The sequence below is a fragment of the Mytilus galloprovincialis genome, chromosome 4 (genome assembly GCF_965363235.1).
Source record: "Mytilus galloprovincialis chromosome 4, xbMytGall1.hap1.1, whole genome shotgun sequence".
NCBI lineage: Eukaryota > Metazoa > Mollusca > Bivalvia > Mytilida > Mytilidae > Mytilus > Mytilus galloprovincialis.
This window is the reverse complement of record NC_134841.1, coordinates 34,747,970-34,765,066: the sequence shown is the minus strand read 5'-3', so window position 1 is coordinate 34,765,066 and position 17,097 is coordinate 34,747,970. Positions and strand designations below refer to the sequence as shown.

At 32.2% G+C, this 17,097-nt stretch overlaps 1 protein-coding gene across 1 annotated transcript in view; it reads left to right on the top strand.

Moving 5' to 3' along the window:
* Positions 1–17,097, top strand: part of LOC143071972 (biotin--protein ligase-like) — a 60,106-nt gene that overhangs the window by 3,823 nt on the left and 39,186 nt on the right. The window contains exons 4-8 of the mRNA XM_076246703.1: positions 419–572; positions 2,332–3,134; positions 7,639–7,818; positions 10,411–10,670; positions 14,739–14,806. Of these exons, the coding sequence (XP_076102818.1) occupies positions 419–572; positions 2,332–3,134; positions 7,639–7,818; positions 10,411–10,670; positions 14,739–14,806 (1,465 nt within the window). The remainder of the gene's footprint in view (positions 1–418; positions 573–2,331; positions 3,135–7,638; positions 7,819–10,410; positions 10,671–14,738; positions 14,807–17,097) is intronic.

Sequence of the window (17,097 nt, the reverse complement as noted above, 5' to 3'; positions counted from 1 at the left end):
ACATTCTTCTTTAATTTTTTCAAAGTAATGATTTGTTAAGTCATTGCAAGTAACCATTGATATTGATATTAAAATCTTAAAAATCAGATTTGTTATTTGGTATCTGATCATTTACAAGGACATTGGACATGTTGGAAGTCAAATACATTAAGGTTGATTGATAGTTATATAATTAGGCATATGATATATTCAAAGAACAAACATATTTAAGTTTTTGCAAGCATAGAAACCAGAACCTATGTCTAGCCATGAATATTTTTGCAATGAAACTTTAATCAATCTGTAAATTGTCATCTTGGACATGCATTGTTTATTATCATAAGTTGGCACACTGTATGCTGTATAATGGTGGTCCCAAGAAGTATACATATACCTAGAAACTTTTCTAAATGTATAGCTTTTGTTCCTATAATTTTAGATGTTGGACCTAGGCAGACCAATAGCATGGAAAACAGGACCTCCATTTGGTATAATAATGAAATGTTCTCAAGAGAATTTTGTAGCCATGTGTGTGGCATTTTCAGACTTAGCCTTGTCTACAGATGAAGATCTCATTGTACAGAAAGTACTCAGTATGTATTATTGGTATTAAATGATATAGTAATTAAATAGATTTACAGTAAGATTGTTGCCCAGTGACCCAATATTCCTCTTTCCTCTTTTTTGATTTAAATCTCTTAAAAAAAATATTCTTTAGATATTTTTATGCCCCACCTACGATTGAAGAGGGGCATTATGTTTTCTGGTCTGTGGCTCCGTTCGTCCGTCCGTCTGTGCTTCCGTTCGTCCGTCCGTTCAGGTAAAAGTTTTTGGTCAAGGTAGTTTTCGATGAAGCTGAATCCAATCAACTTGAAACTTAGTACACTTGTTGCTTATAATATGATCTTTCTAATTTTAAAGCCAAATTAGACTTTTTACCCCAATTTCACCGTCCACTGAACATAGAAAATGAAAGTGGGAGTTTCAGGTTAAAGTTTTTGGTCAAGGTAGTTTTTGATGAAGCTGAAGTCCAATCAACTTGAAACTTAGTAAACTTGTTGCTTATGATATGATCTTTTTAATTTTAAAGCAAGCCAAATTAGACTTTTGACCCCAATTTCACGGTCCACTAAACATAGAAAATGAAAGTGGGAGTTTCAGGTTAAAGTTTTTGGTCAAGGTAGTTTTTGATAAAATTGAAGTCCAATCAACTTGAAACTAAGTACATATGTTCCCTATAGTATAATCTTTCTAATTTTAATGCCAAATTAGATTATTACCAAATTTCACGGTCCATGGAACATGGTAAAGGATAGTGCGAGTGGGGCATCCGTGTACTTTGGACACATTCTTGTTTATATAGAATTTACCAATAATGCATTGTTTACTAAAAATATAAAAAAAAAATATTTAAAAGAGGAGGGTAGGTATAAATACTTGAGCCGCGCATATTATTTTAGTTGGCCCAAAGCAGCAAACAACCGTACATTGTAAGTGACCTTTGATGTTTAAAGTTTTTCCAATGGGAATGACAGTTTTACTCTATTTTATGTGGCTTGAGTATATGATAAACTGGTAGGACCACTGTTTCAAGGTGTTTCCATTCTTGTTTAAATTCCTTAAACATTTGTTATCTCCCCTTAAAATTGCCTCTTCATGAAAAATTGATATTCCAACTCTTTCAGCATTTAACACTAGTTATTGAATGTCAAATACTGTAAATTCATTAATTATTGCGCACGTTTATTATTACAAATTTTGAAGAATGAGCAAAACATTTGAGACAAATTATTGCTGTTTTAGGAAAAGTGCATTAAAGATATATGTATCAGATGTTTGAATGCAAGTTCTAATTGCAATACTCACCCAGATGTATTATTATATAATTTACTTGTATGAATACTTGTGTGGTGTTAGATGCATGAGAAATGTTTTTGAGAAACATTTTTTGAAGAACAATATTCTGGTGCAAGAGACTGAAGGTGTCATAGCATTTAATTCTTAATTATTGTGCTGATTATATATTTTACTTCAAAACATTGTTTTGTGAATATTTTTGTGTAATATGTAAAATACAGTATCTATTGTATATAAATGTTGGATGATTGAATTAAGATAAAAACAGTAAAAACAACAAAAAGGATATATAATTAACAGTATTTTTGTAATTTACAGAATGTGATTGATAGATATAGGCAAAATTGTTCATAAAAACAGTTCATACAAAAGTTATAAACAGCTTTTTATAGATACTGTTATTTATTGAAAACAATTCTAATTTTAATTCTTTAGTATTGATAATGTATTTCTCAACATTAAAAAAAAAGTCATTTAAAATTTTTAATATTTCAGGTATAGATGTAGAAGGCCATGCCAGTAACTTGGTACAGAAAACTGATGAGGAATGTAGTATGATGAATAATTTTGATGAGGCTACAGAGGTTGGAAGATGTTCAAACGAATCAATGGCATCATCAAGAAGTGTTGGTAACATGGAAGAGGTTTTAGATGGGGCTGACAATGATGAAGTTGACTCTATAGCAACAAATGAAGATGATTTGCAAAGGATGATGGGAGAGAGTGGTTATGGCGAAGCGTTAAGTGAAATGATCCCCATGCCAGCTGTTTTTATTCCTCCCGACCAAAGTCATACATCCAAACCCCCAAATGTATTAGTGTATGCTGGAAAGAAAGACTCAGCAAGAAAATTTCAAAATATTAAATCAGTATTTGAACAATGTATAAATACAGACTGCTACATCCTGTATCATTTGAAACATGACCAGGTGGCCTCAATTCCATGGGCAGATAACTGCGCTTTACTTGTTGTATCATGTGACAATTTGTATGACAGAGTAGATGCTGCTTTTCTCCAGTTTATTGAGCAGGGCGGTAAAGTAATAAGCTTTGGAAGTTCATTAGATTCTGATTTTGTGCCAAGAAGAGAACTTCGTACTCATCCTGATATTTCTGTCGTAGATTATGAGAAATGGAAGAAGGTTACGCTATTATGTGGGCGCTATTGTTATTTGCCTCAGGAATCTGTAAAAGATTTGATGTGTATTCAGTCCCTATGTCAAGATAAAGATGGGCAAGCTATGATTGTTGACATCAAACCAAAGGCTGAGGGTCAAGGAAGAGCTATACTATCACAGGTTTGTTTTAGTTACTGTATACATGTACTGTAAGGGTCAGGGGAGAGCTATACTGTCACAGGTTTGTTTTAGTTACTGTATACATGTAATGTAAGGGTCAAGGGAGAGCTATACTGTCACATGTTTGTTTTAGTTACAGTATACATGTAATGTAAGGGTCAAGGAAGAGCTATACTGTCACAGGTTTGTTTTAGTTACAGTATACATGTAATGTAAGGGTCAAGGAAGAGCTATACTGTCACAGGTTTGTTTTAGTTACTGTATACATGTACTGTAAGGGTCAAGGGAGAGCTATACTATCACAGGTTTGTTTTAGTTACTGTATACATGTACTGTAAGGGTCAGGGGAGAGCTATACTGTCACAGGTTTGTTTTAGTTACTGTATACATGTAATGTAAGGGTCAAGGGAGAGCTATACTGTCACAGGTTTGTTTTAGTTACAGTATACATGTGATGTAAGGGTCAAGGAAGAGCTATACTGTCACAGGTTTGTTTTAGTTACAGTATACATGTAATGTAAGGGTCAAGGAAGAGCTATACTATCACAGGTTTGTTTTAGTAACTGTATACATGTACTGTAAGGGTCAAGGGAGAGCTATACTGTCACAGGTTTGTTTTAGTAACAGTATACATGTACTGTAAGGGTCAGGGGAGAGCTATACTGTCACAGGTTTGTTTTAGTAACAGTATACATGTACTGTAAGGGTCAAGGGAGAGCTATACTGTCACAGGTTTGTTTTAGTTACAGTATACATGTACTGTAAGGGTCAAGGGAGAGCTATACTGTCACAGGTTTGTTTTAGTTACTGTATACATGTACTGTAAGGGTCAGGGGAGAGCTATACTGTCACAGGTTTGTTTTAGTTACTGTATACATGTAATGTAAGGGTCAAGGGAGAGCTATACTGTCACAGGTTTGTTTTAGTTACTGTATACATGTACTGTAAGGGTCAAGGGAGAGCTATACTGTCACAGGTTTGTTTTAGTAACAGTATACATGTACTGTAAGGGTCAAGGGAGAGCTATACTGTCACAGGTTTGTTTTAGTTACTGTATACATGTACTGTAAGGGTCAAGGAAGAGCTATACTGTCACAGGTTTGTTTTAGTAACAGTATACATGTACTGTAAGGGTCAGGGGAGAGCTATACTGTCACAGGTTTGTTTTAGTTACTGTATACATGTACTGTAAGGGTCAAGGGAGAGCTATACTGTCACAGGTTTGTTTTAGTAACAGTATACATGTACTGTAAGGGTCAAGGAAGAGCTATACTGTCACAGGTTTGTTTTAGTTACTGTATACATGTACTGTAAGGGTCAGGGGAGAGCTATACTGTCACAGGTTTGTTTTAGTTACAGTATACATGTAATGTAAGGGTCAAGGAAGAGCTATACTGTCACAGGTTTGTTTTAGTAACAGTATACATGTACTGTAAGGGTCAGGGGAGAGCTATACTATCACAGGTTTGTTTTAGTTACAGTATACATGTACTGTAAATTCTCAAATTATTGCGATTTTGTCATTTTAGACTAAAATGTAATTTTAATTTTTGTGATATTGAGAAAAATCCTGTTTAATTGATTTATAAAATTTAAAAAATGCAAGTTTTAATAATTGGAATTTTAACCCTGTCACATTTTTGGCAATAATAAAAACAGTGCAATAATTTATGAATTTATAGTATTTTAAAGATGATTTATTAGAATCTTTACTGCTAAGCCTTTTAAGATTTGTTTTGATAAACATTAAAACGCATACAATACCATTCAAACGGATCGATTTGATATCGTTTTTTTCCGATTTCTGTCTTTCTCGGAATCACACCGAGTACCGCGGATTTCACTCCCAAAGTCCTCCAAAGATTCTTTCCCAACACTGCGTGGCTGTTAATTGATTTATTGCCCATCGGATGTATTAAAAATTAATGACACGTGACAACATAATCGGATTACCCAGATAATTTACCTATGTACATTTAATCAATCTTGATTGCACAGGTGTGCTTTAAAACCACGGTATTAAAAATTGAACAAATGTTTTCCTTTCTTTGACAGATAAAGATGTGACATTATCATTTAGAAGAAGATAATTATTATCTTATATGTTTTTGTCCTATGCTATTATCTTTAAAATAAAATGTACATACGAAAAAGTAGGAGAAAATACTTGTTATTTTGTGTTTCTATTACATTCCGGTAAGGTCATACATTGTGTTCTTTCAACAAAGACAATTTTGACACAATTAGAATCTTTTATGACTTACGCAATCAGCAATATCGGTGCATTAATTGTCCATTATTTAAAAATCAACTGGCTAATAAAATCATGTTGTTTTTACGGTAACATGATTCATCAACATGTAAACTTAATTTATTGAGCAATGTAAAATATTTCGGTACATAACATACTTGAATAATTTAAATTACGAAAAGAAACTTCAAGTGATATTGATAGCGCTCGTCATTTTCGTATTTTACAAAACGGTTTTCAAATTGACGAAAGTATTTATATCAATTTCGTCATTTAAATTTGGAAAGTGTTAAAATATTTTCACATTAAATTACTATAATTCTACCTGTCTTCATGTCTTTGACAAGTTTATGCACTCAATAATTTTACGTTTACAAAAGATGTTAAAAGTTGTGATGATAAGTAATCCGCTTCTCGCTATCCGATAGGTCACTAATCCTTTAATTATTACCAAACCTCATAATTGCCCATCATAATATTCTATTCCAGTTAAATCAGTCATCATTTTATTTTCAAATTTTCCCAACCGCCTACAATTGGCAGTTCTTTATAGTATTGTTGTCATTTGAACACAATTGATCACCCGGGACAATTTCCATCATAATTTCAATATTTCATCGACCATAAATTTATATTATTGACCATGGACGTATAACTAATGTTCAGGTCTACGTCCTTTTTTGAAAGATAAAACATTAAAATTCAAATAGCCAAAGATGTGTTCTCGTTTATTCAAAAAAGAATTATATTTTAGATTCCGATTCAATTGTAAAAGGACCTTCTGGAACCTCAATAAGATTGCACAAAAATGTCGTTCTGCAACTTTAGAAACCTTGAATGAATTTTTCCCACGGTCGTCTAGAAACGTCACCTGAGTTTACTGGTACGCGATATTATTTCCCGCCCTTTAAAAAACTCGTGCTGTGAATTAAATTAATGTCAACTATTTTTAGTATTTAACATTGTTAAGTAAGTCAAGTTCAAGTTCAGTCCAAACTGTTGATAACTGAGATGTGTATCGTGGAATTGTCTTCACACGGCAAATAATTGTTTTTAAAATCTTTTAAGATCACTGTTCAAAATACACAAATTTACATTCATTTTGCGAAAATAAATATTATACAAAGACGAGTTAATGCAGCTGGGGAAGTTTTCCTGTTGTAACCGAAATGTATTACATGTATTATCCTACAGTACTGCCAACAAATCGTAAATCGAAAATGCCGTAATTATTAAGCATAACGAATGGTGAATAATATTTTCCTTTTTACTTGCATAAACAAAACTTTGAGACACGTAATTCTTATGATTTTCTTTAAACTGCTCTCATTAATTTATCAGAAGTTTCCGGTTATTTTTACACAAGTATGTCCATTTCGTAAATAAAATATTAATTTACTGGTGAAGACATCGAGGTCAAAATTAAGTAGTTTATATTTTTTATAAAACTTAAATGCAATTGAAAAAATTAACAATCTTTTATTCATTCCAGCAATAAGATAATTGTAAAAAGAAAATGCCGTAGACTTGCATATTATTATGCCTAATAAATGGTGAATACATTTTCCTTTTTACTTGCATATATACAAAACTTTTAGACACATAATTTTCAAATATAGACTTTAACTTTGATGTAGAATATTGGGTTTTTCACGTCTTCCACAATATTTTATAATCCTTTTTTTTTTAAAAGCAAGTACATTAAGCATTTGTTAAGGTAAAGATATTTTTAGATAAGAAAACAAAAAATACGAAAATATTTTGACTCATTATTACCACAAATTAAACTTAATTAGTATTAAAAGACATTTAAATTTATACACCTGTTTGACACTAAAACTGATACATTAGACCGGAAATATAATTCTTAATTACTTCAACCTTTACCTGTCATGTAATCCAATTACCCTATCAGTCGTGTGCCGGTAGAGATCAAAGTATGATAAGGGCAATTAATTCCTCAGTGTAGAGAGTGAACTCACTATCATAATTAACATTTACCTGATTTTGGGAGAGATTACTCCCAATTTCCTCCCAACATTTTGGGAGGAATATCGGAGTTTTTCGGAGTGACTCCGACATTTTTCTTGGTGTAGGGTGTGAGAGAGTTGGTCCTTTTGAATGGTACTGTATGAATAGTAAACATCACAACAAAAATACATTAATAAATAAAATCTTTTATATTCACTAAACTATTTTCATGCTATACCAGTAAAACTTACTTTATATGACCCGGTAATGTTATATTTTTAGGTTTTACTAGACCAAGATCCCACTGATATAGCTGCTACTGTAGAGATGTTTAACGTTCTGAAGGAATCTAATTCAGTCAGATTAGAGATGTTGTCGTCTTTACTGAAGAGAATGGGATATAATTGTGATAGAGACCAGACACCTATATTTACACAAGCCTACCTCTTAACTAAAACTAAGGTAAATTTCAGTTTATCTTTCTGCTAGTAAACTATGGTAACACATTCGCTATCCTACCTCCAAGCTTAAATTCAGGTACTGTAAACCAACTTATTTTTGCGGATACTATATTTCACATTTGACCTGTTGTAGTCCACTTTACGGCTATTTAATTTTGTGATTTTCTAACTTATCGGGGTGGTTTAATAGTAAAAGATCTGAGTTTTGCATATAAGCGACGATCTATTTTCACTTATTTTTCTACTTGTGAAAGTCGGGAAAATAAGTTGGTTTACAGTACATCTTACAGCAACCTACCTCATAGCTAAACCAAAGGTTAAAACTTCCTCTACCTCCTAGCTTAACCAAAGGTAAAACTTCCTCTACCACCTAGCTTAACCAAAGGTAAAACTTGCTCTACCTCCTAGCTAAAACTAAGGTATCTTTCACATCAGCCTAACTGGTAATAAACTATGATAACTTATTTGCTATCCTACCCCCTAGCTAAAATAAGGTACATCAAATATCTGCCTACCTCCTAGCTTAACCAAAGTTAAATCTTTCAACACTCTACCTCTCAGTTAAAAAGCAAAAACGATGGCAGATCTCATAGTGGCCTACTTCTGTTACAAAAATATGGTAAATCTCATACCATCCTCCCTTCAAACTAATTTAGAACTATACAATCCTAACAACTAGCTGTCCTTTCGTAAAGTCACTAATCATACTATCTTCTAGCTAGAACTGATTAAAGTACTACAGTGTAACTTGCCTAATCTGACACCTGAGTATTCCAACACCCTGCTTTAACCGACACATTTTATGGTCCCAAAATATACCTATCCTTTCAGAAAAACCTGATTATTCTGACGCCCTGCTTAATCCGACATTCTTTTCTGGACCCCAGTGTGTTGGATTAGACAGGTTACAGTGTATGTTTTTGCTTTGATTAAGGTTAACCTCACACCATCATACCTGATCAATAAGAACCAAAATTTAAATCTTACTGCCTTTTGGTTAAAACTAATAAAGAGAAATCATATACCAGCATACTTAATCACTATAGTTAATGTATATTCTCACCAGCCAAAAATCTTTCATCAATCTACATCTGATAGCCTCATTTGTATCTCATAATACAACGTAGAATACATTATCACCTGCCGATACTGTACCATCTAGCTAAATTATAATAAAATGCTAGCATACTTTCTGACTAGAAATATTGTTAATCTTTGCCTACCTTCTACCTTCTTTCTAAAACTGAAGTTACTCTCACATTAGCCTACATCCTGCAAAATATAAGGCACACCTCACACTAGGCTATACTAATCCTAGATAAATCCCTCAGCAACCTGCCTCTTGGCCTAAAATCCCTGTAAGTTTTATACCATCTTATTTCCTTGATAATATTTAAATTAAAGTCATCTTTTCTATTTCTTGCTAACACTGAAACAAACCCTTTACCAGCTTTATTCTTAGGTACAACCAAAGTAAACCTCACAAAAGCATATACCAAACCTACATCTATTGAAAAACATTATTCAACAAATATTTTCTAGTTAATTTTGCGTTATAACACATGCCAGCCTACCTTTTAGTTTAAACAAATTTATGTAATACTACCCAGTTTTTACAGCAAAATGACTTGAGATCTAGCGTGTAGGTAAAGGTTATATCTTTGGCTAGCTTGTTTGCTATCTGAACTGTGAAATCATTATTACATTTAAGCAAACTACCCTCCTTTCGGAGTTCTTTAGTCCTACACACAGAAAGATTGGTTATCTGTCCAATTAGTCTACTCTTAAATGAGGGTAGTATACCTAACCTAATGATGATTTCATGTGTCAGCTAGCAAGCAAGCTCACTAAAGCTTTAACCTTTATCTACACACTCAAGTCATTTGGCTGTAATAAAATTAATTGGTCGATCAGACATCACCAGCCTTCAAACTAGTCAAAACTGAAGAGATCTCATACCATCATCCCTTAAACATTATGTAGCTTTCACTATGAACTAAGATTTTGAAAAAAAAAAGAATACCTGGTAATCTCAAACACCTAATATTAAGATTAAGATTGACAACACTCATATCAGTCGTGGTTAAATGGAAGTAAATCAGATTGTGTCTGAGAGTGTCATCTTGGTATTTGATTCTTTTTTAATTCCAGCTTTTAAATTGATAAAGTTACCTGTTTCCTTATAGCTTCACCCCTTATGATGTGAACTTATACTCATTATGATCTTCCGATGTTTTTATTTACTCCATACACTAAATGTATTTGATATTTTGTTTAATTTTCATCTTTATTTATTTTTCTATTCTTTCTTTAAAATTTGTTAAATTTTCATTCATATCTTTTCATTGAAATATACTCAATCTCATATCAATCTATCTTGAAGCTGAAAATACATGAAGTGCAAATTTATAAACTAGAATGCTTCATAATAAGAAATAGAAATATTCATACCTCCTTAATGAGAACAAATACCAAAGAACCTAATAGAATAGCCAAAAACTAGTATGACATTTGTAAATTCATCTACGACTAAAGCTTGGAAAATGAAAAATAAGTTTGGAAAATAAAGAAAAAATCTCTTCCCTTTCTGTAGGATCTTAAGTCTTCCATCATGTCAAGTATTGAGAAGCGTCTGACTGAAGGAAAACTTAAATCTACAAGTTTGACCTTGAAATTCATCTCACCAGGAGAGGTTGTTATGGCAACAAAGGATTTACTTCCTGTTGTTTCCAGTGACTCAGGGAAAATTCCATTCAACGAGGCTTTGTACTGGAAGAATTTGTCAACAAAAAGATTGGGAAACACTGTGTTTTATACAGATGTTATACATTCTACAATGCCTGTTTTAGAAAGGTATCTTTTTTCTTTAATAGATTTTTGTGTTGTTTGCAAGCTCTGTGGTGCATAGATGTTAATTGCCATTAAGGCATTACTATAGGTTGCATTTCTGTAAATATAGACAATGCAATTTTCCATGGGAACTCCCTTTGTGGCTAAAACTGCCACTTTACCATGAAGTTTCATAAAAGAATTATATCCTAGAATGGAAAGTTGATATGCAATACTATCTACTGGTCCGAGACCACAATTGTCGTCCCTTGATTTTCGTTGTTCACGAATATAGTCCCTAGTGTTAACAGTGGGTTACTTGCCAATAATTTTTATACCCCTTCCAAATTTATTTCTCCATGTTTAATGCCTCAAATTGTAAGTAGGGGGGTGAAATTACACTGTAAAAAAATTTGGGTCCAGAATTTTACAGGAAAGTAGTGATTCGGTCCAGCTGAAAAAGGTTAAAAATTAGCACTTCGGAAGCTGTCAAAAGATTTCAAGACACCCTAAACACAAAATTGTCCATATTTTGAGTTTGAGGCGATGAAGTTTTCTATAATTTTGATATAATTTGTCCCAAAAGTAGTACAACACACTGTAAACATTTCATTGAGAAAGCGCAGGTGGGATTTTTTTAATTTTCATTTATGTTCTAAAAGAAATGCACTACGAATTAATTGTGTTCTCGGACCTAAGAGGTGAAGTCTGTAAAAATAGAATCTGTAATTTGGCAACTTCCCTAAATGATTTGGTGGTGTCAATTTGTCAAATAGCATGAAACTAAAGGATTTAAACTTTTATTTTATAGAATTTCTGCAAAAATTACCAATTTTGGCATTTTATGGTCAAAATAGGCATTTTAAGGCTTTTTCAATATTGATGCATACATGGCATCCTGACTTTCTATCTGACAGGTTTTCATGTGTCAATACTTGTGTTTCTATGCCTTTATCTAGTTCTTTTACTTGTTTATGAACTCAGAATCTACAGAAAAGAAGATTATCTCAGACAATATGTACAAAATGTGTTGTATAAATGACCCTTGTCTAACGCCCTGTTTGGATGAAGTCAAAAGTGGGGTTCTTGGTACATAAAATTTGAAGTCCACAATTAAGACCTCACTAAATTTGTATCCAAAGCACTTTACAATGTCTATTGTACCTGTTCCATCTCACATAATATCTTTTTTTCTTCTGTAGGATAGCAAGTGGTTTAAATATAAGCCTGTTGAGACTAAAATTGCATTCAAGTATTTCATTAAAAAGGCAAAAATCTTTGTATCAGACCATACTCTCTGTAAGAAAAGTTAATTGCAAGAGCCTTCTTGTGCTCAGATTTGTTGTATCATGTCACATGAGTATAGAAATGATAAAAAAGACACAATTTTTTATTTCTTATAGCCTCAATATGCATTTTTAAATGTAAATATGTGGCACGGCCTAAATTGACCCTTATTTTTTTCCAGTCTTACTTGGCTTAAGACCCTTTTAAACTAATATGATATGTTATTTGTGACTTTTCTTTCCATTTAAAGTACATTCAATACATATGTAAGGATTATTTATAACCAAAAAGCTCCACAAATTTAAAATTGCTGGAAAATATTACATCTTCATGTAAGGCCCCCTTTCATTGAAAAACCTCAATTTTTAGGCCCAGGCTGATATAAATTTCACTTTTGAATAATTATGCTAAGTCTGATAAATCAAATGAGTACTCTATTGCTTTCAGTACATAATAAATGATATATTAGGGCATTTAAAAAGTATTTTTTTGCAATATTTAAATTTCCAAAGCCCATAATGTTGATAGTTGAAATTATTCAATTTTAACGTCAAAATTTAACACGCAAAGATGAGTATTGAATTTAACATATTGTCTATAATATATATCCTATTGTTATGAAACTTTGCAAGCAGTGTTATAATTAATTAAGCTTTGGTCATACCAAGTTTTTTTAAGATTTGTCAACTCTTTCTATCCTATTAGGTCCGAGACCACAATTGTCGTCCCTTGATTTTCGTTGTTCACGAATATAGTCCCTAGTGTTAACAGTGGGTTACTTGCCAATAATTTTTATACCCCTTCCAAATTTATTTCTCCATGTTTAATGCCTCAAATTGTAAGTAGGGGGGTGAAATTACACTGTAAAAAAATTTGGGTCCAGAATTTTACAGGAAAGTAGTGATTCGGTCCAGCTGAAAAAGGTTAAAAATTAGCACTTCGGAAGCTGTCAAAAGATTTCAAGACACCCTAAACACAAAATTGTCCATATTTTGAGTTTGAGGCGATGAAGTTTTCTATAATTTTGATATAATTTGTCCCAAAAGTAGTACAACACACTGTAAACATTTCATTGAGAAAGCGCAGGTGGGATTTTTTTAATTTTCATTTATGTTCTAAAAGAAATGCACTACGAATTAATTGTGTTCTCGGACCTACTGTAAATTCAGAAATTATTGTGAGGTTTTTATTATTGCAAAAAATGCGACAGAGTTGAAACGCAAAAATTAAAACTCTCATTTTGAAATATTTTATATGAATAAAACAGGATTTTTTCTCAAAATTGTAAAACTTTAAATCACATTTAAGTCTGAATGACAAAATTGCAATAATAAATGCACGCAATAATTTCTGAATTTACAGTAATTCAAAGGTCAAAATATAGGGCTGTTTGGAATGGTTTCAACATTCATATTTCCTGAAGTAGTAAGAGTTTAAACATGTACTCAAATTCTGTACTACCCCTACCTTCACTTTGTGCTTACCTCAGAAGTCAATTTTCACTGCAACAATATGTATTTATACTGGTTACATTCCCAAGTTATGTCTCTATGAGATGAAATTTAGACTTCCCTAGGATCTGATATCACCATGGGATTTAATATAAACGTTTTGCTATAATTTTAGGGAACAGTTTCCTTTTAATACTATGGTTCTTTTTTTAAATACTGTAAAGAGTGATGTCGGTCCATCTTTAAATTTGTTACATATTTTAATAAGAACTTTAATAAAAGAACTTTAATGTTTTCAGATCCAAGGGATAGTCACTTCCTGTTTAAAGATACTTTGAATTTTTATTATCCAACAGAACATTGGAAGTAAAATTTAGAAGCCCACAAATTACTGATAATTTCAGCTTTTTAAAAAGTGCCATTCATTAAAAAAAATGTGTGGCCATAGTTTTTTTTGGTTATTCAATGTTCATTTATTAAACTACCAATAATGATAAGTTTCTTTCAAATAGGAGTACCTGTGAAATTCTATGGACATTTGTGTATGTCTTTTCATTTCTAGTAATGCTTTTCAAGCAATCTTGTGGATAAATACCTTATTGGCAATCATTCAACATCACCTTATTTATATAGATATGGATATATGTCTTTTATATTGTACATTCTTTGCACCAGGTGATCACTATTTTGAATATAGTTGCTTGAATGTCTTATCACATGTGTTTTCAAGGGCTATTTCTCAAGTTGTTTCTATAAAGTCTTTATATCTTTTTTGACAGTACAACAATATTATTTTATTCACATAGTGGAGCTATTTAGTTAAATGGCAACAGTTATCTTTCTTTGGATAGGATTGCAATTGTGTATGCATCAGTTAAATCACGAAAATAGGGGAATGAAACGGTAGTTTATAAATTTCAGCAAATGAACTTTGAATGAGCTTTCATACTATTTTGTCTTCGAAATACATCTAAAAGATTAAAATATTAATCATCATGCATATATCCTGACACTAAGGTAATTACAAAAATAAAATTGCATGTTTATATTGCGTAAATTAAAATAGTAATAGAACATTGGGTAGAATTGCTGTGATGTTGCAATGAATGAAAGGTGTTAGGTAAACTTGAATAGGACAGCAACCAAACAATTTAGAATAGACAACTGCGACGGTAAACAGATACATTTATTCCTGTTAATTGTAACTGATTTATTTTTTATGATATAAATATATCTCCCTTCATCAAATCAAACTGAAAAATTAAAAGCAAGTGGGTCCAGGAATAGTTGCAATAAAATATAAATGGCATTTATTGAGAAAAAGTATTTAATGATTATGTATGGTTGTTTACAGCTTACAGTTTTCCTGTCCGGACAACAACGGTCTGATAACCATTTCAACTGTCCAGACAAATGGCAAAGGTAATAAAGGTTTTCATTGTAGTCGATCTTTTGAGAACAACAACATTAAAAATTTCTGAAGGTCATTTACATGTATGAGACAACAAACTGCACACATTTTTGGAAAGATTGGAACTTGTTCTAAATCTTTCCTTAGGCACTGGCCTCCCTAACAACACGACAGGTTAGCTACTATTACTAAAATTGAGAAAGGAAATGGTGAATATGTCAAAGCGACAACCACCCGACCATAGAGCAAACAACAGCCGAAGGCAACCAATGGGTCTTCAATGTAGCGAGAATTCCCGCACCCGTAGGTGTCCTTCAGCTGGCCCCTAAAATATGCATAATAGTACAGTGATAATGGACGTCATACTGAACTCCGAATTATACACAAGAAACTAAAATTTAAAATCATACAAGACTAACAAAGGCCAGAGGCTCCTGACTTGGGACAGGCGCAAAATTGCGGCGGGGTTAAACATGTTTATGAGATCTCAACCCTCCCCCTATACCTCTAGCCAATGTAGAAAAGTAAAAGAATAACAATACGCACATTAAAATTCAGTTCAAGAGAAGTCCGAGTCTGATGTCAAAAGATGTAACAAAAGAAAATAAATAAAATGACAATAATACATAAATAACAACAGACTACTAGCAGTTAACTGACATGCCAGCTCCAGACCTCAATTAAACTGATTGAAAGATTATGTCTTCATCATATGAATATCAGGTACAATCCCTCCCGTTAGGGGTTTAGTATCATACTATCATAAAATATATGAGAAGAACATAACCCGTGTCATGCCAACAACTGTTTTTTTAGAAATAAATGTGTTTAGTTCCGATGCAAAGACCCTATCAGTGAATCAATGTTAAAGCCAAAATATGCAATCTTTAATGACCTGACAACAGTATCGTAACTATATCCCCTTTTAATAAGTCTATTTAAAGGTTTAGTTAGTTTCTGAGGAGAATACTGACATTTTTGTGCTTTATAAAGAATATTTCCATAAAATTTTGGATGTGAAATACCTGAACGTATAAGATGTCTGCATGTTGAGTTATATTTACGAATTATTTCCTTATACCGGTGATAAAATTTAGTAAATGTTTTGACCAGTTTGTGATATCGAAAACCCTGGTGTAATAATTTTTCAGTAATACATAAATTTCTCTCGCTAAAATCTAATACATTGTTACATACACGAGCGAATCGTACAAGTTGAGATATATAAACACCATAAGATGGTGACAAGGGAACGTCACCATCTAAAAATGGATAATTAACAATAGGAAATGAAAAATCATCTCTTTTATCATAAATTTTTGTATTAAGCTTCCCGTTTATGATATAGATATCAAGATCGAGGAAAGGGCAGTGGTCATTGTTATCATTAGCTTTATTTAAAGTAAGTTCTACAGGATAAATTTCTTTAGTATACATACTGAAGTCGTCATTATTTAGAGCCAATATATCATCCAAATATCTAAAAGTATTGTTAAATTTTTGTATCAAATGTTGTTTTGATGGGTCTTTGCTAATTTTAGTCATAAATTGTAACTCATAACAATACAAAAACAGGTCCGCAATAAGTGGTGCACAGTTAGTCCCCATTGGAATTCCAATAACTTGACGATACTGCATGTATTCACACTGAAATATATATAGTTCCCTATAGTTCTCATGTATGTGCACATAATACACATACATGACATATAAACTGCAAAAAATGGGTATTTTTTTTTAGCAGTTCATTCAAGAATGTATGTTACTAAGGTGTGTTGATGTGCAGGCTTTTTTTAAGCATTTTGATTAGGTAATTGGGTATTGATACAATACTAGTATGATTGACAACTGTCATTATCACCAAACAGTCAGGGACAAGGTGGACCTTAAATTACAATGCCCCACCTCCTAAACTGTCAATTAGATTGACCACATTACTTATCAACATCAGTGTTACATTATTGTACAGACCCAATCAACATCTCCATACACAAATACTTGACCTCATAATTGAATACACAAATATATTAGATGTTTGATATATAAGGATGATAGATTTATTGATTGCCTATTACTTTTGATCTATATTACATAAAGTGTTTTTGTAAATTATGTCGGAAAGATAAATGATTAATTAAGGATTAACACGATCTTTACAAAAAAAATGAAATATAAATATAAATATGAATATATAAAAGGTATTCAAGTTAGGCCTATAATTTACTTGATAAATTTCTAATAATCATCTGTAGAATAAATCAACAATTTAGGTTAGTTCACTTTCTTTTATCAGAAATTGGCT